We start from the raw sequence: 25,419 nt of genomic DNA, 5'->3' as shown, positions 1-25,419 counted from the left end.
GTTTAGCTAACTCACCTACTCGGTTTAATCTCTCCCTCACCTCTGATACATAATCCAAGTGCGAGACCTAAGACTTTGGTCCTGTCAATTTTTCTTTAATTATTTTCAAAGGGCCTCTCACTTCATGATCAAATATTAACGCAAATGGGAGTAAACGGAGTAGATTTGCTTAGGGCATCTGTAATAGCAAACAATATACATAGGATATCTTTATCCCAATCATTCAGGTAATCCTGACAGTATGCTCTCAACATGATCTTCAAAGTCTGATGCCACCTTTCTAAAGCTCCCTGGGATTCAGGATGATACACACTGGATTTAAAGTGCTGTATACCTAAGCTACCCGTAACCATTTTAAACAGCCTAGCAGTAAAATTTGACCATTGGTCCAACTGAATCTCTCTGGGCAGTCCAGAGCGTGTGATGAGAACTACTAACTCCTCTACTACCCCTTTTGCTTTGGTACTCCAGAAATCTGGTAGACACATCCATGATGGTTAACAAGTACTGGTTCCTACTTTTAGTTCTCGGGAGGGGACCTACACAATCAATTATAATCAGCGTGAAAGTTTCTTCAAATGCGGGAATTGGCAACAAAGAAGCTGGTTTTATTACTGCCCGTGGCTTACCTACCATTTGGCATGTATGACATGTATGGCAAAAATTGACCACTTCTTTGTGCATTCCAGGCCCATAAAAAATAATTTTGTACCTTCGCACCTCTAGGTGACCTCTTACAGGTAGTTCATGTGCTACCCGTAACACTTATCTGTATGCTACTGGCACGACAATTTGGTGCATCCCATTTCTCCTCTGCACTAACCTGCTGTGGTCTCCATTTCTGCCTTAGGATTTCATCTTTCAGATAGTAACCCTCTGGAATATTTTGTCTCCTTTTCAGAGCATACATCCACATATATATCTTTTACTATCTTGTCTTGCTGTTGTAAGTCCCTTCGCCTTTTAGGACTAAACACTGTCTGACCCTCTGCCCTCTGCCTGTTCAGGTTTTTCCTGCACCATTTCATCAAACAGAGTACCTGCTAAGTGAACCTCAACTCCTTCATCTTACTCTTTACCTTTTTATTTCATGCTGTGACTTATGATAGTGGGATTTGGTTACCATACAGTCTGGGAAAATACCAGTATATTTCTGTTTTAACTCTTCAGTTCCTTGGTCTTCTCCACAACAGGGGATGTCACTTCCACCTTGGGTACTGCCAAATCATTCCTAACAACAAACTGAATTCCTGGAACTGACACTCAGTCTATCACTCCCACTGTAACTTCCCCAGTCTTAAGTTGGCACTCCAACCTGATCTTACATGGGAAGAACTAAATTGCTGTCCATCTATCCCACAAATGACCACACTCTCAGGTAACAGATCAGAAAGACTGCATATTCGCTCATCCCTTACCATCAATGACTGGTTAGATCCTGTGTCTCTCAAAATTATAACTTCTTGTCCTTCTCCCCTGTTCTTTGAATAAACTTTACTACCGAGGCGAATTCTTTGTAGAGATCAAGTACTCACTCTATATCCAACTCCTGCCAAGGCTGTGCATTGTCCTGTAGGTCCTCTGCTCTTCTTAGACAATAGGTGCAGGAATAGGCCATTCTGCCCTTCGAGCCTGCATCACCATTCAATATGATCATGGCTGATCGTCCTTAATCAGTATCCTGTTCCTGCCTTATCTCCATAACCCTTGATTCCACTATCTTTGAGAGCTCTATCAAACTCTTTCTTAAATGAATCCAGAGGCTGGGCCTCCACTGCCCTCTGGGGCAGGGCATTCCACACAGCCACCACTCTCTGGGTGAAGAAGTTTCTCCTCATCTCTGTCCTAAATGGTCTACCCCGTATTTTTAACCTGTGTCCTCTGGTTCGGCACTCACCCATCAGCGGAAACATGTTTCCTGCCTCCAGAGTGTCCAATCCTTTAATAATCTTTTATGTCTCAATCAGATTCCCTCGCAGTCTTCTAAACTCAAGGATGGACAAGCCCAGTCGCTCCAGTCTTTCAGTGTAAGGTAATCCCACCCTTCCAGGAATTGACCTCGTGAACGTATGCCGCACTCCCTCAATAGCCAGAATGTCTTTCCTCAAATTTGGAGACCAGAACTGCACACAGTACTCCAGGTGTGGTCTCACCAGGGCCCTGTACAGCTGCAGAAGCACCTCTTTGCTTCTATACTCAATCCCTCTTGTTAGGAAGGCCAGCATGGTATTAGCCTTTTTCACTACCTGCTGTATCTGCATGCTTACCTTCATTGACTAGTGTACAAGAACACCCAGATCTCTTTGTACTGCCCCTTTACCTAAATTGATTCCATTTAAGTAGTAATCTGCCTTCCTGTTCTTGCCACCAAAGTGGATAACCATACATTTATCCACATTAAACTGCATCTGCCATGTATTTGATCACTCACCTACCTTGTCCAGGTCATCCTGTAGTCTCCTAACATCCTCATCACATTTCACCCTGCCACCCAGCTTAGTATCATCAGCAAATTTGCTAATGTTATTGCTAATAGCATCTTCTATATCATTAACATATATTGTAAAAAGCTGCGGTCCTAGTACTGATCCCTACTGTACCCCACTGGTCACTGCCTGCCATTCCGAAATGGAGCCGTTTATCACTACTCTTTGTTTCCTATCAGCCAACCAAATTTCAATCCAAGTTAGTACTTTGCCCCCAATACCATACGCCCTAATTTTGCTCACTAACCTCCTATGTGGGACTTTATCAAAAGCTTTCTGAAAATCCAGATACACCACATCTACTGGATCTCCCTCGTACATCTTCAGAGTTACATCCACAAAAAATTCCAGAAGATTAGTCAAGCATGATTTCCCCTTCATAAATCCATGCTGACTCTGACTTATCCTGTTACTACTATCCAGATGTGTCATAATTTCATCCTTTATAATAGACTCCAGCATCTTTTCCACCACTGAGGTCAGACTAACTGGCTTATAATTTCCTGCTTTCTCTCTCCCACCTTTCTTAAAAAGTCATGTAACATTAGCCACCCTCCAATCTGCAGGAACTGATCCTGAATCTATCAAACTCTGGAAAATAATCACCAACGCATCCACGATTTCTTGAGCCATTTCCTTCAGTACCCTGGATGTAGCCCATCAGGCCCCTGGGACTTATCAACCTTAAGGCCTAACAGTCTCTCCAAAACCAATTCCTGGCAAATATAAATTCCCTTCAGTTCAGGTCCTTCAGCCACTGCTACCTCAGGGAGATTGCTTCTGTCTTCCCCAGTGAACACAGATCTGATGTACTAATTCAATTCTTCTGCCATTTCTTTGTTCCCCGTAATATATTCCCCTGTTTCTGTCTTCAAGGGCCCAATTTTAGTCTTAACCATTTTCTTGCCTTTCACATACCTAAAAAAAGCTTTTACTATCCTCCTTTACATTATTAGCCAGTTTACCTTTGTACCTCATTTTTTCTCTGTGTATTTCCTTCTTAGTAATCTTCTGTTGTTCTTTAAAAGCTTCCCAGTCCTCCGTTTTCCCACTTATCTTTGCTATGTTATACTTTTCTCTTTTAACTTTATATGTTTCTTAACTTCCCTCGTCAGCCACGGCCTCCTAGGATCTTTCTTCCTTTTTGGAATGGACTGATCCTGCAACTTCTGCATTATACACAGAAATATCCGCCATTGTTCCTCCACTGTCATCCCTGCTAAGATATTGCATTATTGAACTTTGGACAGCTCCTCCCTCATAGTTCCATCGTTCCCTTTATTCAACAGAAATATTGTCACTTCTGATTGTACCCTCTCCCTCTCAAATTGCAGACTGAAGCTTATTGTATTATGGTCACTACTTCCCAATGGCTCCCTCACTTCGAGGTTCCTGACCAATTCTGGGTCGTTGCACAATACCAGATCCAGAATTGCCTTCTCCCTGGTCAGCTCCAGCACCAGCTGTTCTAAGAATCTATCTCTGAGGCACTTCGCAAAGTCTCTTTCTTGAGGTCCAATACTATTCTGATTCTCCCAGTCAACCTGCATGTTGAAGTCCCCCATAACAACTGTAGTAACATCTTTGCGACAGGCCAATTTCAGCTCCTGATTCAACTTACATCCGACATCCAGACTACTGTTTGGGTGCCTGTAGATGACTCCCAAGAAGGTCTTTTTAACCTTAGTATTTCTCAGCTCTATCCACACTGACTCTACATCCACTGATTCTAGGTCCCCCCACGCAAGGGACTGAATATCATCCCTTACCAACATGGCCACCCCACCCCCTCTGCCCGTCAGTCTGTCCTTACAATAGCACGTGTAGCCTTGAATATTCATTTCCCTGGCCCTGTCTACTTGAAGCCACGTCTCAGTTATCCCCACAGTATCGCATCTGCCAATTTCCAAAAGAGCCTCAAGCTCATCCACCTTATTTCTAATGCTTTGTGCATTAATGTATAGTATTTTTAATTTGTTACCGCCCTCACCCTTCCCATCAACTCCTATTTCACTCAACCTTACAGCATGATCCCTTTCTGAGTTTTCTGCCTCATTGATATCGTTTTCTTTCTTGACTTCCCTTGTTCTAACTTTCCCTTCAATTTCCTTTTTATACATCCAGTTTGTCCCCCCCCCCTTTAGCTTAAACATAGCTGTGTTGCAGTAGCAAACCTGCCCGTCAGAATGCTGGTCCCTAACCTATTAAGGTGCAAACCATCTCTTTTGTAGAATTTATGCTTACCACAAAACATACCCCAGTGATCCAAGAATTTAAATCCTTGCTTCCTGCACCAGTTCCCCAGCCACACGTTCAAGTCCATTATCTCTCGTTTCTGGCCTCACCAGCCCGAGGAACTGGAAGCAAACCGGAGATAACCACCTTGGACGTCCTGCTTTTCAGCCTTCCTCCTAGCTCTCCGAAGTCCCACTGTAGTATGTTCCTCCTCTTCTTCCCGACATCATTTGTGCTGACATGTACCACCACCTCTGGCTCTTCACCTTCATCCTTGAGGATTTCCTGCACTCTGTCTGTGATGTCTTTAACCCTGGCACCAGGAAGGCAACACACCATCCTTAAGTCCTGTCTGCTGCCACAAAAACCCCGGTCAGTTCCTCTCACTATGAAGTCCCCTATTACCACGGCTCTGTACAATGTCCGACTCTTCCACTCTGCCTCAACTTTTGATTGACAGACCTGGCTGCCTCGCAGACTGGCAGTGTCATCTATCTCTACTGTTTCCAAAAGATTCAACTTGTTCCTCACAGGTATTTCTCCCGGGGTCTCTTGCACCTGTCTCCTCTCTGCCTTTCTCATTGTCTTCTCTCTTCCGGTAGGATTGGTGTCATAACCTCGCTGAAGGTCTTGTCCAGAAAGATCTCATTCTCTTGGATGAGCCTAAGGTCCTCGAGTTCTTTCATCAGTGCTGCAATATGCTCCGTCAGTAGCTGAACATGCACACACTTTCCACACTTATACGAGCCAGACACACCAGAGTTGTTGACCTCCCACATCAAGCGCGTAGCACACTGAACCAGCTTGGCAGTCATGTCTTCACCCTCTTCAACTGTGGCATAATCACTTCACTCAACTTCCTTGTCAAAGACTCCTGAGCTAAAGCCTCACTCTTCAATCCACAGGAACTTCCTTGGACCTTCTTTTTGGGGCAAGTCTGTGGACTCTTAAGTTGGGTTAGAGGAGGGAGAGAGGGAAGGAGGCCCTACTTTGTAGGGCCTGGGGTCTAGAACACACCCACTCTAATAACAATCACTTACCTTCCCGACCGGCTTTGCGCTTTGTCTTCACTTCCGCCCAGCTCCTGCTGCTCTCTGATGGGGTCTTCTTTACTACTTCACTAATGCCACTGGCTTGGCTTTTTTTACCACATCTTTTCCCACGGCGTCTTTCTTTAATGACCAGCACTGTGGTCGACACTTTACATGTCCCACTTTACCACAGCTGAGGCCTTCACCTCCTTTCCACACTCTTGGCCTTCTTTTTATCCTGTGGTAAACCCTTACTAGTGCTCTCTACTCTTGGTTTAGTGTAGGATCTCCCCTACACCCAACTTGTATTCCTCATAGAACGAAATTCTGGCCAGAAGCTTGTCTGATACACCAACATGTACTCATCTGCTAATTCTGCTGCCCTTCTCACTTCCTGAACTTTGTTCCTGCACATGAATTCTTACCATCTCTGGAAATGAATTTTTAAACTCCTCCAGCAGAATAAACTGTCTTAGAGCCTCAAATGTCCTATCTATTTTCAAAGCGCACACACCCATCCATAAAAATGACTGTGTTTAATTCTTTCGAACTCAACATGTAAGTTTGACCTGGTTTCTTCTTTGTTTCTGAACCGCTGCCTGTATGCTTCAAGTACCAACTGATAATAAAATGGCCTGTTTAAACTCTTCAAAATCTCTTGACCCCTCACCTGACAGTGCAAAAAAAACCTCACTAACTCTGACTAATAGTTTAGTCTGAACTAGCATTACCCATAAATCCTCAGACTAGCCAGTTTTTCAAATGAAATAAAGAAGGCTTCAACATCTTTCTCATCAAAATGTGGTGCAGTTTTGACATATTTATATATATCACTACCTTTTCTTTTAATCTCCATCCTGTTAATTTGACTTTGCTGACTAAGTCACAACTTCTCAAATTCAAATTCTCTCTATTTTTGTCTCTCCCTTTTTCTCTCTCTTTGCTCAGTTAAAAACCTTCCCTCTGCTTTTTCTGCCTCTCTCTTCTCTCTTTCCCTTTCTCATTCCTCCTCTCTTTCCTCTCTCTTTGTTTATCCTCTAACTCCATTTTCCTCAACTATAATTCAAGTTTTTCTACCTCTACTGCATTTGTCTGTTTCTCTGCAACACCTAAGTATTTGAATACCCCCTTTACAATTTCAGCTTTACTTTTGTCCTTGGTTAAACCCAAATCTAACTTATTTGCTAATTCCAGAAGCATGGCCTTTTTCTTTCCTTCTAAAACTTTCTTGGCAAATTTGAGAATCGTCTTCAAATCCTAGAACCTATTTAGCAATTTTAAGAGCTTTTTCTTTCATTTTTAATTTAATCAATCACAAGTCTCCAAAATAAAACAAATTGTCTCACCTATGTTTTATTTAAAGACCTAGGACACTTACCTGAAAATGTTTAAATCTGCTGGGATTTTTTGTACCCCCAAAATCTATCCAAATCTGTCAAAACCAGTTCAGATCATGGACCAGAGCCCCCAAACTGTTACAACACGGGGCAAACTCGCCTGCTTAATTTAAAACCAGCAACACATATTTATCCTGTGCAGTAATCTGCAAAGATTTGAGTGGCCAAAAACTAAGTAAAAATGAACAACTTTATTTCTTAAAGAATAACAGAGAATAATTAACGAACAATTATTTACAATTCCCTACTCTAACCTATCTGTTGCCTTTCCTTCTATAATACTAGTCCGATAAAACTCCCAACTAAGATTTAAAAACAACACATCTCAAAACCAGGCAGCTTTCAGTTCTTCTATTTGAATCTTTCTGTGTCTTCTTTTCTTCTTCTTTGGGATTCTACCTCCCAGATTACTGATCAAAAAAGATACTTTTAACAGCTATTTTTCAGGCAATCTTTTACCTGCTGGAGCTTGGCAGTTCTCCTCCCAACTGTTCAATTTCCCCCAGTCTTTTACCCCACAGCATTAGATTGTGTCATTGAGTACATTGACAATCTTAAAAGCTAATTTAAACTTGATTGGAAATTGGTATTTTTACAGGGAATAATTTAAACTGACTGGCCTAGTTAGAATCTGTTTTTTGCCGTTTCCAGGCAACCAGCTACTCCAGGAGCTGGAGCACGTTACATTGTGTCTTATTGAGAGCACTTGGTGCTGTCACTGTTAGCTTTTAACTCTCTTAAAAGGTATAGTTCACCCACATCTTCATCACATTTCCCAAGATAAATATTTTACCAGAGATGAGTGATAACAGTTAGAGAGAGACATGGTCAGATATTTCAGGCATATTTCAGGACATTCAGAATAAAACCCTCACCAAAAATTCTAAAGGGAAGTCCCATCATCTGCAGTTAACCAAAGTAGTTAGGGAAAGCATCATACTGAAGGTAAAAGAATACAACGGCACAAAATTGAGTTGCAGGTCAGATGATTCGTCAGAATATAGAGAATGAAATGATTAACAGTTAATCAGATAGAAGAAACGAGAGAATGAGAAGCTAGCTAGGTTAATTAAAAATGGATATTCAGATATACAAGATCCAGACATACACTATAAGCATTCAGAAAGGAAAAAATTAAAATGGAATGTTGGTCCTCTAGAATGAGAATGGGAAGTTAATGGTAGATAATAAAGAAATAGTGGATGACATGAACAAATATTTTGCTTCTATCTTCACCATACAGAATACAAAAAGTATTCCAGTAATAGTCTGAAATAAGGAAGTGGAAGGGAAAAAGAAACACCAAAAAATTGCAATCATGAATAAAGAGACCCTCAATGACTCTATGAGGAAAGAGGTCTTATGCAAACTAATGGACTTGTAGGCTGACAAGTATCCATGTCCAAATGGATTTGATCAGAGGGTCTCAATTGAGGTTGCTAATGAGATAGGCGCACTGCTGTTAATTTTTTCAATTCTCTTGGGCAGACTATGGAGTAGCAAAGATCACCCCTCAATTCAACAATGGGGTGAAGCCAAATGACAGGAAATTGTTGGCCAATTAACTTCATATTGGTGATGCAAAAGGTGTTAGAGTTGATCATCAAAGAGGTACTTTGAAAAATTCAAGGTTATCAGAAACAGCATGATTTTCCTTTCACAAAAACCATACTTAACCATCTTTTTGGACTTTGTTTGAAGGAGTAATATGCGCTGTGGATGTACTATAATTGGATTTCCGAAAGGCATTTGACAAGGTGTCATAAAAGGTTAGCATAGAAAATAAAGGACTTGTGGCATAAGGCGTAATACATTAGATAGAAGATTGTGTAGCTAGCAGAAAACGGAGTACAGGGTGAGCCCCGTATCCAGGGAATTGTTTTCTTCCGTGGTTTCACTCACGCGCAGTTTCCCATGGCCCAAAAACATAAAAGGGAACCTTCCGGAACCAAGAACCAGGACATTACCAGGAAGGTAAATTTCCCATTGAAATTAATGGGTTTGCTCCTGTCCGCGGTTTCGGGCTTCCACGGTAGGTCTTGGAACGTATCCCCTGCGGGTACTGTTCGCATAAATGTGTTTGTTTGACTGACAGGACGTGACAAGTGGAATCCCACAGGGTTTTGTGCTGGGGCCTCAAGTTAATTGGCCGATACTTTCCTGTCATTTTGCTTTCCTTCCTTCCTTCTTGAATTTGCTACTTTCCAGTTTGCTGGAAGCATTGCTGAATCTAGGAAGTTTAGAAAATGTTTATAATTTACATCAAAGACTTTGCTGAGGAGAAAGAAGGAATGATAAATAAATTTGTAGATAATACCAAGATAGGTAGAAAAGTATGTCGCTAAAATGACTTTAGAAGATATAGACATATACAGATGGGTTGGGTGAGTGAGCAAAATCTGGCAGATATAATATCATGTGGGAAAATGTGAAGTTGTTCACTTTGGTGAAAAAGCAGAGTATTACTTAAGTGGAGAACATCTGCAGATTTCAGAGGTTCAGAAGGATCTAGGTCAGACCCTTCAGTCCAACTCGTCAATGCTGACCAGATATCCTTAAATTAATCTAGTCCCATTTTCCAGCATTTGGTGAATAAGTAGCCTCTTAGGTCCCTTTTAAATCTTTCCCCCCTCACCTTAAACCTATGCTCTCTAGGTTTGGGCTCCTCTAACCTGGAGAAAAGACCTTGGCTATTCACCTTATCCATGCTCATGATTTTATATACCTCTATATTGTCACCCCTCAGCATCAGACACTCCACCGAAATCAGCTCCAACCTATTCAGCCTCTCTCTATAGCTCAAACCCTCCTACCTTGGCAACAATCTTGTAAACTCTTCTGAAGCCTTTCACGTATCACAACATCCTTCCTATAGGAGGGAGATCAAAATTGAATGCAATATTCCAAACATGGCCTAACCAATGCCCTGTATGGCTGCAACATGACATCCCAACTTCTATACTCAATCCACTGACCAATATAGGCAAGCATAACAAACATTTTCTTCACTATCCAGTCTACTTGTGGCCCCACTTTCAAGGAACTATGAACCTGCATTCAAAGGTCTCCTTGTTCAGCCATACTCCCCAGGACCTTACCATTAAGTGTACAAGTCCTTCTCTGATTTGCCTTTCCAAAATGCAACACCTCACAGTTAACGAAATTAAACTCCATTTGCCACCCCTTGGCCCACCAAAATGTTCTGTACATGAGCCATAGAAGGTTAGTATTCAAGTATAACATGTAATCAAGTTGGCTGAATGAAGGGTGAATGGTGATCTAAATGATGTTGACAAGATGAAAGTGTAAAGGATATCTCTTCTTGTGTCAGTCTAGAACTAGGAGCATTCTTTCACAAATTAGTGATCTCCTTCAGGTCAGAGGTGAGGAGAAAGAGGGTTGTGCAAATTTGGGACTGTCTTGAGACTGTAGAGGTATAGTTATTAAATAATTTTTTTTAAGACAGATGGATACATACTTGCTCAGCAAGGGAATCCGTGTTATCGAGGTAGATGAGAACGTGGAAGCCATATCATAAATAAATCAGCCATGATTTTATGAAACTGAGGGCTGGCTCAAGGAGCTGATTAGTCCACTTCTGCTCCGATTTCATATGCATTCATTCCTGTTCCCATGTTACATATTTATGTATATGGGCAGCTCAAATAAAAGTATTTATCAAATGTTTAATCAGGATTTTGCACAAAAAAAAGTTTCTCTATTCTCCACGTTTTAGCCTCATGATTTTTGTCCTACAAGTCTGAACAATTCTTTTTCATATGCTATCCCAAAATTCATAATCTTGGCCACCAGCTAATCTTATAAGCTGTGGGAAAAAAAAATTAATCTTCTCCTGTCTTCACTATCACAGTGGTTTTCAAATTGTGGCCCTGGACTCTTTCTGGTGGTCCACAAATACATGCAAACTCCCAATCACTCTAGTGTAGTATTAAAATCAAAATGGTATAAGAGAACAGACCAAAACCTTCATCTCCATCACCTGGGTGACAACACACAATCAGACCGACTTCCACATGCATGGCATAAGTCATCATATAGAACAATGAAAAGTGGCAGATGTATTAGCACAAAGTGAGATTTTCAACACTTCAGGTACTGGAAACCAAAAGGAGGAACTAGCCTTTTGTGAAGCTTGATATGCCACTGAAGGTCTCTAACTTGGAACCAGACATAACCTCAAACTCTGAAGGAGTCATACCAGACTCGAAACTTTAACTCTAGTTCCCTCCACAGATGCTGGACTTGCTGGTTTTCTCCAGCACGTTTGTTTCAGATTTCCAGCATTGGTGGGATATTGTCTTAATATAACTTCTTTGGAGTCTCATCAAACACACTATCAATGTTCTCATTAACTCTGAAGTAGTTTTGTCTAGTGAACAAAAGGGGAGAGATGGAATTCAGATCACCCACATTTAGTGATCCACAGGGTTTTTTGGCTCACACAAATAGCCCATGATGATAAAGCTCAAGAGACATTGTGCTATACAACTGTAGCCTCTCATTCTTGGTAAAATGCTCGTACATTAAAGCCAGACCTTTGATTGCTTTATTCCACTAATGGGCAACAAAAAGTGCTCATGATATGCATTTCTCAAATTTACCATTTTCTTTTGAGTCCCCAGATACAATGATATGGGTTTCCTCCCCCTGCTAAATGACAGTACTCTGTTATGCTAACAATTTGAAACAGTTCTGCATCAGCACACCTTTGCACTAGAAAAAAGAAAATACGAAGAATAGTAGGCCATTTGGCCTTTTGAACTTGCTCTGATATTCAATATGATCATGGCCGATTATGCAACTCAGCACCACAGTCCTGCTTTCGCCCACATCCTTTGATCTCTTTAGCACTAAAAACATTCAATGTTTTGCCCTCAATCACTTTCTGTGGCAGGTAATTCCATAAGCTCACCACTGTCTGGTGAAAACTTTTCTCTTCATCTCAGTCCTAAATAGACTACCCCAATCTGTAGATGGTGACCCCCTGATTTTGGACTCCCTGGGCATTAGGAATAGCTTATATTTGCCCTGTCCAGTTCTGCTCGAATTTTTTTTTTTAAAAGATAGGTATACCCCTACTACTCAGTGGTAACACTCTCACCTGAGTCAGAAGGTTATATGTTAAAATCTCAATCTAGAGTTGAGCTTTCAAGTGCAGTACTGAGAGTGCTACACCATCAGAAATGCTATCTTTTAAATTAGACCTTGTCCAGAGCCCCACCTGCCTGATTAACTTATTGAGACAATGTTAACTTCAGAACTTCAATAACTCTTCATGGATTGAAAGAATCAGCAATAATTCTTCCTGGAATAAACTGTTTCCTGGAGATAAAAGGTCACGGTCAAACTGTTATAAATTAAAAGCAATTTACCAATTAACCATACCCAGGGAAATGGAGTAAAGCCACCAACTATTTTAAGATCTGCTTGGTAATGAGCCACCTTGTGACAAAATGGACAATTAAGATTGCCTATGTAAGGAATGTGCCGAGGTGAAAGAGTTAATGGCAAGATAGGCTGCATTTTGAACAGTTAGCTTACACTGAATATAAAAGGAAACAGAGAAGCTACTCCTGATAAGAAAGCAAGATATAGATTTGGTGACTTCAGAAGTCATAAATAATGTCCCACTATGAGCTTAAGACAGGAAATCTTAAATGAATTCAACTTTGGAATGTTTCAGCAGTGCAACTCTAGATAACCATACTGCACAAGAATTGAGTCCTGGACATACCTAGAAAGAAAGGCTGTTGATTGAAATTCCACCACTAGTTGGATCATAGTTAAGTTGGACTATGAGGCTTATATTGTTTAGTTGAGGGTGCTTATTTTAGTTAGTACATGCAATACAATTTAAATAGTTTTTCAGTATTTGATTGCTCGTGAAATTTCTTAATAAATTGTATAAATTTCTTTTTTTAAAATCTGAAAATATTTATTTTCTTACTTCAAATGTGTTCAACACTACATTCTTCTATACTGAATAACACCCCGTCTTCCTCACCTGCTAACTCTTGTTTTCCTGTGCTTTTCACTATGGTCACCATAATTCGACATGCACAATTTCATATAATTGGTAAATTTCAACATTGTTCCCTTCAAAACCAGTGGAGTCCTTATTTGACCTGAGGCTGAGTAATTCAGAGAGGAAGCCAAAAATGTGGGATAATGCTTTGGGGGGGGGGGGGGATGGAATTCAAACTATTCACAGAATGGATCTAAATTAGCTCAAAAAGTAGTATACTTACCACATCTTACCACTTTGAGAAACTTGGTTTCACCTCAATTTGCTTAGTCCCCTCCAACTATCCCTCTACCCATCAGGTTACATTTCTCTAACTCCACTTGCCGTCATATTAGCCAAGAGTCTTTCACATGAATCATATCAAATTAGCTTCTGAAACTCCAGATATAACAGATAATCTATATCCTCTATTGAAGAATTCTATAAGGTAGGTCAAGTATGAAGTTCGAAAAAAATCATATAGAACTCGAAACATGGACTCAGTCTTTCTCTCTCCAAAAGATACTGCCAGACTGCTCTTGGTTTTGAAATCTGAAATCCATACTGACTAATCCATGGTTAACTCTCTTCTTTCAGTATTTAGAAACTACATTCCATACAAAAAACTCCAATAGTTTACCAAAGATAAAGTAACATGCTCTGTGCTTTGTTGAAAAGGAACTATTACAATCTGCTATTCTTCGGTTGGAAACTTATTGTCAATGCTTCTACTACTTCTTCCTGAGCCTCCATCATCTGACATAAGCAACTGCTATTTGGTCATTGCTTACACTGTTATTTTCCATCACTTCTCCAATGCTATTTCTCTTTGAAAAATAATGTGAAAAGCAAGTATTTAGAATTTCTCGCTTTAACTATTTGTAGCCCTTAGATTGACAAAATCTAGTAATACACCTTCCTTATTTATTGTCTTCCTTTTTTCAAATCATTTTAGCAACTTTCCTATGTAAATTTCAATTTTTTTTCCTGTCTTTTATCTGTCCCATTTATTGATATTGTTTTGTAAATTTTCAAATTTGATCAAACATCATTTATCTAATCACAGTGTTAGCATTGGTTGAGAGGTGGCACTATCACCTGAGTCGCATGGCTGTGGGTTCAAGGCTCGTTCCACAATTGGAATATAAAATCTAGTTTAATGCTTCAGTATAGTATTGAAAGAGTGCTACGTCAATAGGACTGCTTTCGTTCCAAGACCCAGGAAACTGCGGCAATCTCTGCTCTTTCCAATGGATATTTAAAATTCCCACAGCAGCATGCGAAGAACAAGGGAATTCTTAGAGTGCCTTGACCAATATTCTTCTCTCAATTAAGAGCTGAAACTATAGCATGCAATCTCTGCTGCTTTTTCTTACATTAGAATAGGAATAAAACTCAACAGCACTTCACTGGCTCTTAAATGATACACTGAGACATTAAAAAGATCCACTCATGTAAATTTATTTTTCCAACTTCAAAATGTAGCCCTTTCTTCCTTACTGAAATGTACTAGAATTGTATCCTTTTCCTTTCCTATTTAAATACTAAATATCCATTTACTCTGGATGATTCTCTCATTCACGGCTACTCGTTAGTCAAACACATTTTGTTTTAAAAAATAGCTTGTTCTGCTCTTACACTGATCACAATTATGTGCTTGACGTTGCGCCCCCCCCAAGCATTATCCCACATTTTTGGCTTCCTCTCTGAATTACTCAGCCACAGGTCAAATAAGGACTCCACTGGTTCTTGAAGCAGTAACATACAGACTCGCACAGAAAATATGAACACACTATCAATTCTCTGTTCTCTCAGTACAGATATGTTTCCTGTCAAAATCCATTTCTAAGATTATCAATCCTTTACAACTGTAACAATTAACACATGTTCCTATCAGCTATTTACAATACACATGATCAGTTTTCTTTGCATCGTTCAGCAGTGCATAATATACTCAAGAAAGCAAGTAAGCTCCCAGTATAAATACTGTCAAGTTGATTTAAACTTACAAACCATTGTAGTCAATACAACAATGGACAGAGCAATTACTCTGATAAATGTCCCTCGTACTGGAATCAATTACTGACACCCTCAAACATTAGTCTGCCAGTGCAACGTGCCAAATATACTTCTCTGTTTATGATCTCTACTATCAAGAACAAGAGCACCACTGCTTAAGCGCCACCATAAAAATCACATATTTCCTTTAAGTCATCATCATCACATCAAAATCCTGGAATTTACCATGTAACAACATGGTGGGAATGATATTACGAAAGCTACAGCATTTGCAGAAAGCTTACCAGTATACAGTTGCTAGGAATGGTCAACAAATACTGCCTTGCCAGTGTCACCACACCCTGAAAGGTAATATGGAAATCAATCTTCAAACCACACATTATCTATGTTTCACTTACCAATCTGCATAAAAATTGACTAGTGCAACATCTGCATTGCCTGGGGTCGGGGGAGAAGTGGAGTGGGGCGGGGGGAGAGAGAGAGAGAGAGATATGAAAAAGATTATAAGGACTTAACATTTCTACAGTACTTTCCACGACACACTTAAAATTCTGATCATTAGCTAAAATGACATTGCTACAATACCGCACAATCACAGATATTACAAATCCTATGTTTGTAAGTAAAAACACAGAGGGTGGAATTTAATGCTCCTCCAGATGCAGGCTGCAAAATGGTAGTTGGGGGGGGGGATGTGTGGGATATTGAAATGGGGAGGGTGCAATGTAATACAAGGCAGTAAGGTCTATAAAGAATGAAGGATTATCTTCTCACCTGGAAGCCAATGAGACCTGCAGTGATTACTTAAAATCCATTTAAGTGGTTAATTCTGTCAGCACTGATATTCAAACAATGATGAGTAGGGACTGTATCTGAGTGTAACCCACCAGATGAACCCTAGCAAGTATGCACAATGCTTTTTGGGTGGCAGGACGGTTCCTTCTTAACTAAGGAGACCAAACATTGTACATAGTACAGCAGATATTGTCTCACCAGCGCCTGATACAGCTGCAGCAAGATGTGCTGGCTTTTCTATGCCAATCCCTTTCAATAAAGACCAGCACTCCATTTGCCTTCCTAAATCAGCTCCTGATTTACCACTTGGACTGTCTGGAGCTGCAGGTGGACCCACTATGGAGCAACCATGAGGCTGAGAATGTTGTAGATGGCATGTATATCAAGCTAATCATATCAGCAGTAAAGGCTACGCAACATTCCTCATATCAGGCAGATGCAAAAGGTAAAGTCACATGGGATCTCTGTTGAGCTGGGAAGATCTTACTAAATGGAGGCAGATTAGATTAATTACTTACAGTGTGGAAATGGCCTTCTCCTGCTCCTATTTCTGACGTTCTTAGGGATACAGAACTGGCTTAGTCATAGAGGACAGTAGTGGTGGAAGAGTGTTTTTCTGACTGGACATCTGTGACCAGTAGAGTTCAGTAGGCATCGGTGGTAAGACTCCTGTCGTTTGCAAATGACTTGGAGAACATAGTGGTCTGATTAGTAAATTTGCAGACAACACAAAGATTGGGGAAGCTGCAGGTAGTGAGGACTACTGCCAGAGGATACAGTGGGACATAGGCTGGAGGTTTTGGCTGAGAAATGGAGAATCCAGACAAATGTGATGTACTCTGGAAGATCTAATGCAGGAGGGAAGAGTACAGTAAATGACAGAACCTTTAACAGCATCAACATACAGAGAGATCTAGGCATACAGGTCCACAAGTCCAAAGTGGCAACCCAAGTGGATGAGGCAGTCAAGAAGGCATATAGCACGGCCTTTATTGGTCAGGACAGAGTATAAAAATTGACAAGTCATGTTGCACCTGTATAGAACTTTAGTTAGGCCACATTTGGAAAACTGTGTACAGTTCCAGTTGCCACACTACAAAAAGGATGTGAAGGCTTTGGAGACGATACAGCAACAGTTTATCACAATGTTGCCTGGTTTAGATAGTATTGGCTATGTTGAAAGATTGGACAAACTTGATTTATTTTCATTTGAATGTTGGAGACCAGATAAAAGTTGACAAATGTATGACAGGAATGGCTAAAATGGATCGTCTGAATCCTTTTCCCAGTGTAGAAATATTAATTAGTTGGAGCATAGGTTTAAGGTAAAAGCGGATGAGTTTAAAAGATGTGTGAGAAGCAAATTTTTACACAGAGGGTGATAAGTGCCTGAATGCACCACCAGAGGTGGTGATGGAGGTAGATACAACAGTAACATTTAAGAGGCATCTTGACAGATGTGAGTAGGTAGGAAATAGAGGGATGTGAACCATGTAGAGGCGAGAGGTTTTTAGTTTGGAAAGCCATTATGTGTTGGTGTAGTCTGGATGGGCTGAAGGGCTTGTTCCTGTGCTCTTTATAACTTTTTCTTTGCAATTACTTGCTGGACATGCCTGGTGATTTTCTTTTAAATCACGTACCTAAATCTATCTATAATGAACATTCGGCAGTCCCTCTTCAACCAAATAATATTTTGCTTGTTTATTCTTCTTACCTAAATCTCCATCTCAATTTTCCCACATACCCCATTTGCCAATTCTTTGCCCACCTAAATCTCTCTGCAAACTCTACAACTTCTTCACAAATTGCTTCCCTCCCACCTTTGTATCAGTAACAAAATTGGCTAAAATATATTTGGTCCTTTTACCTAAGTCATTCTAAGGCATATTGAATACATGAAATTCTAGCACTAGGGTGAGATCCTTCATTTGTTACAGTTTACCAACCTAAATATTATCCATTTGCTCCACCTGTTTCTTGTCAGTTGCCCCACTCCTTGAAGCATGATAACACATCACTTTTGATAACCCGAGCTCTTAGTTAATGCAGTTAACCTTATGAGGCACTTTATATACCTTTGGAAATCTAAATACATTACATCTACTTGTACCCTTTATTCACCCTGCTTGTTACATTCATAAAAAGAGCTCTCAAAGTTGAAAAACACCATTTCCCTTTCACAACCACAGTTCATTCTTAATGACTTTTCAAGTGTTCTGCTCTTACTTTCTTAACAATGGATTGTAGTGGTCTTTTTGCTCCAATGACAGATGTCAGACTAATTGGTTTATAGTTTCCTTCTTTCTATCTCCCTCCATTCTTGAAGATCCTTATCTGCTCTTAAACCTCAATCCTCTTCCTACCAGGGCTTTATTGACTGGTTTTGATGAGACCATTCCTACTGCTCATTCCAGGCTTCAGTGATGATCCTACAGCAGTAATGGTGGTCCCTGCTCCTGGGGAAAGGGACCCTGAATTGCAATGGAAGTGGGGCCAGGCTCACCAGTGTTCATTAAATTCCACGCCCAGTAATATAATTCCTACAACATATAGAAAATTATTAATCTAAATTGTAGCTTTCATGTGATAACCATCTTTTTGAATAAAGCGTATGTAAAATTTCTTACCTGGTGGTACAATATAGCAATGAACTCACTAAATAAGAATCATTGACTTTCATTTCACAGGCATTTTAAACAATTACAATAGAAGAAAAATTTGGATTTTTAAATAGTGGTGCTCTGATTTCACTGTAGAGTTCAAGCTTTGATTTAACTAACCAGAGAAGTTCTGGTTCATGTATTAATAATTGCAAATAGTTCTTAAATTATTAAAACTAGGTTCAGTAAGACAAAAACTAGGAATGTTGAATGTTAATTAATATGGAAAATAGTATAGAATTCAAAGATACATTTCTCGAAGCTTGAATCATTATCACCACTGTAAACTGTTGACCATTAGTCTAGCAGATATTTGAACACCTTACAAGCTTTTTGTAAAAAGGAGCTGAAAATGAGGGATAGCGATAGTCAGAAGACTGCCAACTGAAAATGAATCATCATAATACTGGAAAGGGTTGTGTACCGTCCAAACTGAAGTAGTTGGATGTCTCGCTGTTCATTCTACATGATTGCACCTTTTATAATTCCACAGAATCCTACAATACCAAAGCAGACTATTCACTTCATTTTCCTGAACGATATGTAACACATTTAATCTAATTCCTCAGCACTTTTCCATAGTCTTGCATTTCTTTTCTTTTTCAAATATGATATAGTCCTGACTAGATTACATTCTAAGAGTCTATACAAACCAAGTCCATTCCCAATCTCATGAAAAAATTTGCATAAAATTCTGTAGGAGCACTTACCTAAGATTTCATCAATATTTCCACTATCAAGATTTACTATTTCGCTATGAGCTGATGTATTAAACCACATTGCCTGAAAATAACAGAAAACAAAGTTTTTAAAAATGATAATATAACATTGTTTTCTTTATTTAATGGTTGCAACTAATGAAGACAACCAAATCATTCATAACGGTTCTACATAACAAAAAATGGAATTAGGTTTCTGATTTATCATCTGAATCTCAAGGGAGTGGGGTCTTTTCTGCACTGTAAAAACCATTCAATTTTCAAACTCATGTTTATATTGTACACAGAAGAAACTGTAAGAATCGCAACAATTTAACTACCAGACACCTGACGGGATCACAATTTCTTAACTTGTTTCCAGGAATAATTTTGGAACTATATTAACTGGACGTTATGTAAATAAATGCTTAAAATATAAATACTATTTCCACTTTCTCAGCCTTTTTGTTCCCTTATCCCATTTCTCTTAAAAAAAACACTTTTTTAACATCCTGTTACACAATCTAGTCTAGATTGAGAAAAATTATTAGCAAACATGGCTCTTCATTGGCTAGGAAATAACCAAAGCCTGTTTTTCAGCCAACTACACCCTTCAACCACCACTAGTTACATCTACAATGCAATGCTTCTGTCTGAGTTACGATCATGGCATTAGAACCACGACCATGCCCAGAATATCATCCATGATATTGCAGTTAATAGCACTCATCAACTGTTAAGAGAAGGCACAACAGAAGGCAGATCCAAAACACTTATTTAATAAAACAAAACAGTAAATCAGGGCGAATGAGGATAGCTTTCTCCTGTACATCGTCCAACATTACAATGCCAGAATAAAAAAAACATACATTCTGGATCAGAATTAAAGCAACACCCATTTCACTGTTGCATGAATCAAAATTCCACATTTACTCAAAGAATACAAGAGCGTCTTAGTTTCAAATTTCAATTCAAAAGTAGAAAGAAAACAGTGGCATCTGATTGAAATACAAAAGATCCTGAAGGGTCCTGACAGGGTAAATGAGGAGAGGATGCTTCCTCTTTTGGAAGCGTTTAGAACAAGGTGACTGTTTAAAAGTCAGAGATAGCTCATTTAAATAGAAATGAGGCAAAATTCTGAGGGTTGACAGTATTCCAGAAAAGTAGTGGAAGCAACATCCTTGAATATTTTTAAGGCAGAGGTAGATATATATTTTGTTAAGCAAGGTGTGAAAAATGATCAGACTTAGGCAGGAATCTGGATTTGAGGTTGCAATTAGATCAACCATGATCTTATTAAATGGCAGAGAAAACTCAAAAGAATAATCCCGCTCCTAACTCATGTATTTAAATGATAAAAATGTGGACAATTTAGCAAAAAAGTTGATCTGATGGTATCAGAATGCTCCAACCTCAACTTCTGCTAATTCATTACATTACATAGGTGCAAAACATGGATTAATTACAATGCTTTGCAGCCTTCAACTGAAACTTTTTATCTTTGTGATCTACGTTAACTAACCAGGACCTGTCTCCTTTTCTGCTTTCTGCTTCCAATGAATACATTTTTTTGATGACTCTTAATTTTACACATTGTGATGGGAGTACATTCTCTGAAAGGATTAAGCTATTAAAGTATTCAGTGGCTCACTCAAAATGATTTACTGTTCAGCAATTTCACAGGGCTGCAATTCAGTTTTAACTTGTTACAGATTTTATTTCTATAAAACCATATTATTGCTAAAAATGAAGCTAAAATAGTACATCACTTTATGAAGGGCATAATTTTTTTTGCACCTTACTTCGAATTGTAATCCAAATTATCCAGCATAAAAAAGCAACTTTAGCTGATTGAAAATTTATTTTCCAAATCCATGGAAGACAGCCAACTGACAACACTGTCAGATTCCATCATAGACAAGCTCCAGGGGAACACAGATATTTTTCCTTAGTGCCTAGCAATCTACAGCTTTTATTTACTTATCAAGATATCAGCTGAGAGTACAAGTCAAATGTCAAGTCTCACAGTTGAGGAAAGAAATGCTAAATAAATGTTAAATTTTGGAAACTAGATATTCAGAAAACATTGAGTATATTGGGGATAGGTATACAGAGACACTTAGAAAGTATTTCAGAAGACAGGGTTACCACAGAAAATCAGGACACTTTCAAGACTACCTTGTTAATACAAGAAGTGCAGTAATAAAAACATAAATGCAAAGAGAAGGTCTGCAGAGGCTAAGAATAAAAAGAAAGTTTTGTTCAAGTATAAAAACTAGTCTACACACGAATTATAAGGCTAATGTTAGATGGAGTAAGATGATGTACAAAAAAAGCCAAAATTGGCAACATAATTGAGATTGTTATTTTTCTGAGCAATCAAAAACATTCAGAATTGTTTCCATAGCAAATAAGCAGTGAAACAAGGAGCTACATCTTCCATGTTGAGGTGGGAGTTGTGACTTCAGATTTCCTGATGCAGTGACACCACCTCTTGTCTGTCAGATCCCATCCATGCTATTTTCATGGTGGGATACCAGGGGGCAAGACCACAACCCCTCAATGTTGTCACAAGGTGTGAATGGAGGTGAGTAAATGTGGGCAAGTTAAAAGTTCCACCTCTGTTCGCTGGAACATCTCCCCAGTTCTGGACATGACCTAACTCTTGCTGTATTACTGCCATGCTGCTTTCAGGTTCCAATCCCATTATCAACAATGCCCATTGCTCAAGATTTCTTTAATAATGGCAGGGAAGTCTAAAATGGTCATAAACTGTCAAGCAAAGTAAAGTCATTCATAAACCAAAATAAATCCTATTAAGAGGTCATAAATCTCTTGGGGATAAAAAACAAACTCAGTCTCATGGGTATCTATCTCAAGATGCCCCCATGGACTGAATCCATAAGATTCCATCGTACAACTGTCAAAAAAGCTTTTAGAAATGAATGCATCAAGGCTTTCAAGAGTGAAACAGACAGCTTGATCTTTGAATCAAAGAATTCAACCTTTGTTACACTGTTTCCAACACTGAACAGATAGTCGAGTTGTTGACCAAGAAAAACACCAAAGCACAGGATACAATCGACACAGTAAAACCGGAATTTCAAAACTTCATTGCAAAACAGCACTTTAATCAACTGGATAAAATATTTATGCGTCTGAAGACATTTCTACTTTGGGGGTCAATTTTATAGTCATTAACCTTTTGCGAACAAAATTAAAGAATGATCTCTGCCTTAAAAAGATATAAAAATCTAGAGCTTCTTTTCCTCTAGAAGCCTCAAAAATGCTAGGAAGCTGAAATTACCTCCGAGAGTGAAGCTGCTGACTTTGGAACTGCTCAGTGCAGGCTTAGTCGCCTGCACACCTAAAAACATCAGACAATGAGAATGGAGGCAGGAGTGGCAGAAACAGGCCCCACCTGCCTCGCGCTTTCCCTATGTCATGAACACAAAATCTGATTTAAGGACCCCAAAGTAACATTGAATAAAGGAATCAAAGAATTGTGAAGGAGTTCAAATGATTTGTTTGTGCTGACCGGATGACTGACTAGACTTCATACCCCTCAGTAACGTCTTTGTCACAGAAGCAAATATATAAATCAAGTTTCAAATGTTGCAATTTTTACAGCTAATGAAAGCTGATCACGAAGTATTTAATTTGACTGAAGTACCTTAAAACAAAGCTGAACTATTTTTCATATTGAAAGTGGTGTGGAAGTCCAGGAATTAACATTGATTGTAATGGTGTTGAATTTAAGGTTGGAAAAATCTAAAATCATGCCCTCTAGTGTACAGTAATGTAGCTCTAACTACAGATTACATTATATTTATTAATCATTTTTGTAGCCCCAAAGGCACTGCTCTAACACTGCCTTTTACTGCAATTTGTACTTATATTGCATGAATAAATTGTCAAGGAAATGCAATACAAGAAACTTGCATAGGGAATTATCAATTTAAAATGCCATTTAATTGCACCATTTATATTCAGCTGCAGTTTAATTATAATAAAAGCTAAAGTTGTACTAAAGGCACATCATTTTAATCAATATTAATATAGAAAATCAAGTTTAATTTCTGAAACATAGTTTTCACTTTTACGTTTTCTGCAGCCTTTTTAATTTTTTCACTACAGCATTTTAAATTGACAACGTTAGCAGACACATGCTGTGTTGTCAATAAGGGAGCAATGACAGGCTTTCCTGTGGTTCAGTGCATATAAAAATTTGCCTGATGCGATGAAGGCTTTCACCTCTAATGTACAGTGCTGCCTAGAGGATATTAGTAATCCGTTCTCCCCTTTGCTGTAGGTTTTCTAATTAGCATTTACATCTGGTATGCAGCATGGTTTGATAGCTGAACTAATTTCTGGCAAATCTGTTTTCTCTGACTTTCCTTCTTCAGGGAAATGTCACAGATCCAAAGCAGATACTATTTAAATGAATGGTAACTTTTTTTTCTAAAAACCAACAGTCATCTTTCCCAGGTCTAATCCAGATTGACATGCCGAAGTTAGTGCCTTTAGCTAAAAGTCCACAGGAGTCCACAGATCACTCCTGTCCCTGATGTACTCATGCTTCTCCACGTGTGCTTATCTTGTTGTGCTTGGAGACTGAACATATACCCTCCAGAGCTGGGTAATAGACCTGAATTTTCTTTTGTTTGCTAGTTTAATGTAATTACCCAGACAGTAAACTATTTTACAATCACTCTTGAAATTTTGTCTGAAAGCCACCAATCAGCATGCAATGCTCTGGGATTAACTACAGCCCTCTAACAAACCAGGACAACAAAGAGGCACAGACATTTGTAGCAGTTTCAGAGGAGAACTTCTTTCTCTTCAACTGTCATGAAGTTTGGATAACTTTACGCGGTCTGTGCTTCAAGTCTCTTCTCTTGTACAACAATAAGATATATTTTAGTCATGTTATGGCATCTACTCCTTAGCTTTTGTTTAAAAAAAGACTTTATTCTGATGCTAACATAAAACAAGTTTCTTTTTTTTGGGCATGTTGGCACAAACAAAAATTAGAAACCTCCTACCTGGGTACAATTAGATTTGGATTATGTAACTCATTTATGAGCCATGTAACTAACAGTTTCTGATAAAGAGTAACCACAGTAGAAGTTACACAAGTTTAAAAAATTCAAAAATACTTCATGGTTATGAAGAGTTTTGGGCAGGTATTGCACCTTCTGTGGGAAGGTGGAATGGCCTGGAGGGAATGATCCCTGTGAAATGCAGACAACGGAGACATTCAGAAATGTGGTCGAGAGAGAGAGCGAGAGAGCGAGAGAGAGATTTGATACAAGACAACATTTAAGATGGATGACTGAATGCTTTCTCTCTCATTCCTCCCTTAGGATACTACTTAAAATCTATCGTTCGACACCTTTCTTAATATCTGTGAGAGGTTTGGAGCTAAAATTTGTTTGTTCCTCTGAAGTGACGTGGGATATTCCACGAGGTTAAACATTTTATATAAGTGCAAGTTTTTGTTAGTAGGCAATGAAAAACAGTACTTCAGCAAATACTAAGTCAGTCAGTAAGCATGGAACATTGAAAGGCTGGTACAATTAAAACATTTAATTGGCATCTGGATGTGTCAATGAATAGGAAGGGTTTACATGGATATGGGCCAAATATTGGCAAATGGGACCAGATCAATTTAGAATATGATCTGCATGGATGGGTTGGACCAAAGATCTATTTCCACGCTGTAACCCTATAATCACAAAATACTGATGGTCAGATTAACATCTTTAATGCAACAACACAAGATATCTATTTCTTCATCCAACAAAAGAACACAAGAACATAAGAAATAAAAGTGGAAGTAGGCCATCTGGCCATATAACCTGTTCCACCGTTCAATAAGATCATGGTTGACCGTGTTGTGGATTCAGCTCCACTTAGCCACTTGCTCACCATAACCCTCAATTCCTTTACTGTTAAAAACTCTATCTTTGCCTTAAAAACATGCAACAAGGTAACCTCAACTGTCTCACTGGGCAGGGAATTCCACAGATTCACAACCTTTTAGAGAGAAAAAGTTCCTCCTCAACCCAGT

The 25,419-nt window shown here is 39.1% G+C and overlaps 1 protein-coding gene across 3 annotated transcripts in view; it reads right to left on the bottom strand.

Annotated features, from left to right (window-relative positions):
• erp44 (endoplasmic reticulum protein 44) overlaps positions 1–25,419 on the bottom strand; it is a 96,064-nt gene that overhangs the window by 47,844 nt on the left and 22,801 nt on the right. The window contains exons 2-3 of one of the 3 annotated variants that reach the window (XM_060824808.1): positions 19,359–19,431; positions 15,592–15,631 (exon numbers count right to left, since the gene is read on the bottom strand). The exons of 1 other annotated variant lie outside the window; for it this stretch is intronic. In XM_060824808.1, the coding sequence (XP_060680791.1) occupies positions 15,592–15,631; positions 19,359–19,431 (113 nt within the window). Of the gene's footprint in view, positions 1–15,477; positions 15,530–15,591; positions 15,632–19,358; positions 19,432–25,419 lie in introns of those variants that run through there. One more of the 3 variants, XM_060824810.1, reaches the window with a different exon arrangement.

The sequence above is a fragment of the Hemiscyllium ocellatum genome, chromosome 5, assembly GCF_020745735.1.
Source record: "Hemiscyllium ocellatum isolate sHemOce1 chromosome 5, sHemOce1.pat.X.cur, whole genome shotgun sequence".
In the NCBI taxonomy this organism is placed as follows: Eukaryota; Metazoa; Chordata; class Chondrichthyes; order Orectolobiformes; family Hemiscylliidae; genus Hemiscyllium; species Hemiscyllium ocellatum.
Note: the sequence above shows the minus strand (reverse complement) of the source record. Positions and strands in the feature narration are given on the sequence as shown.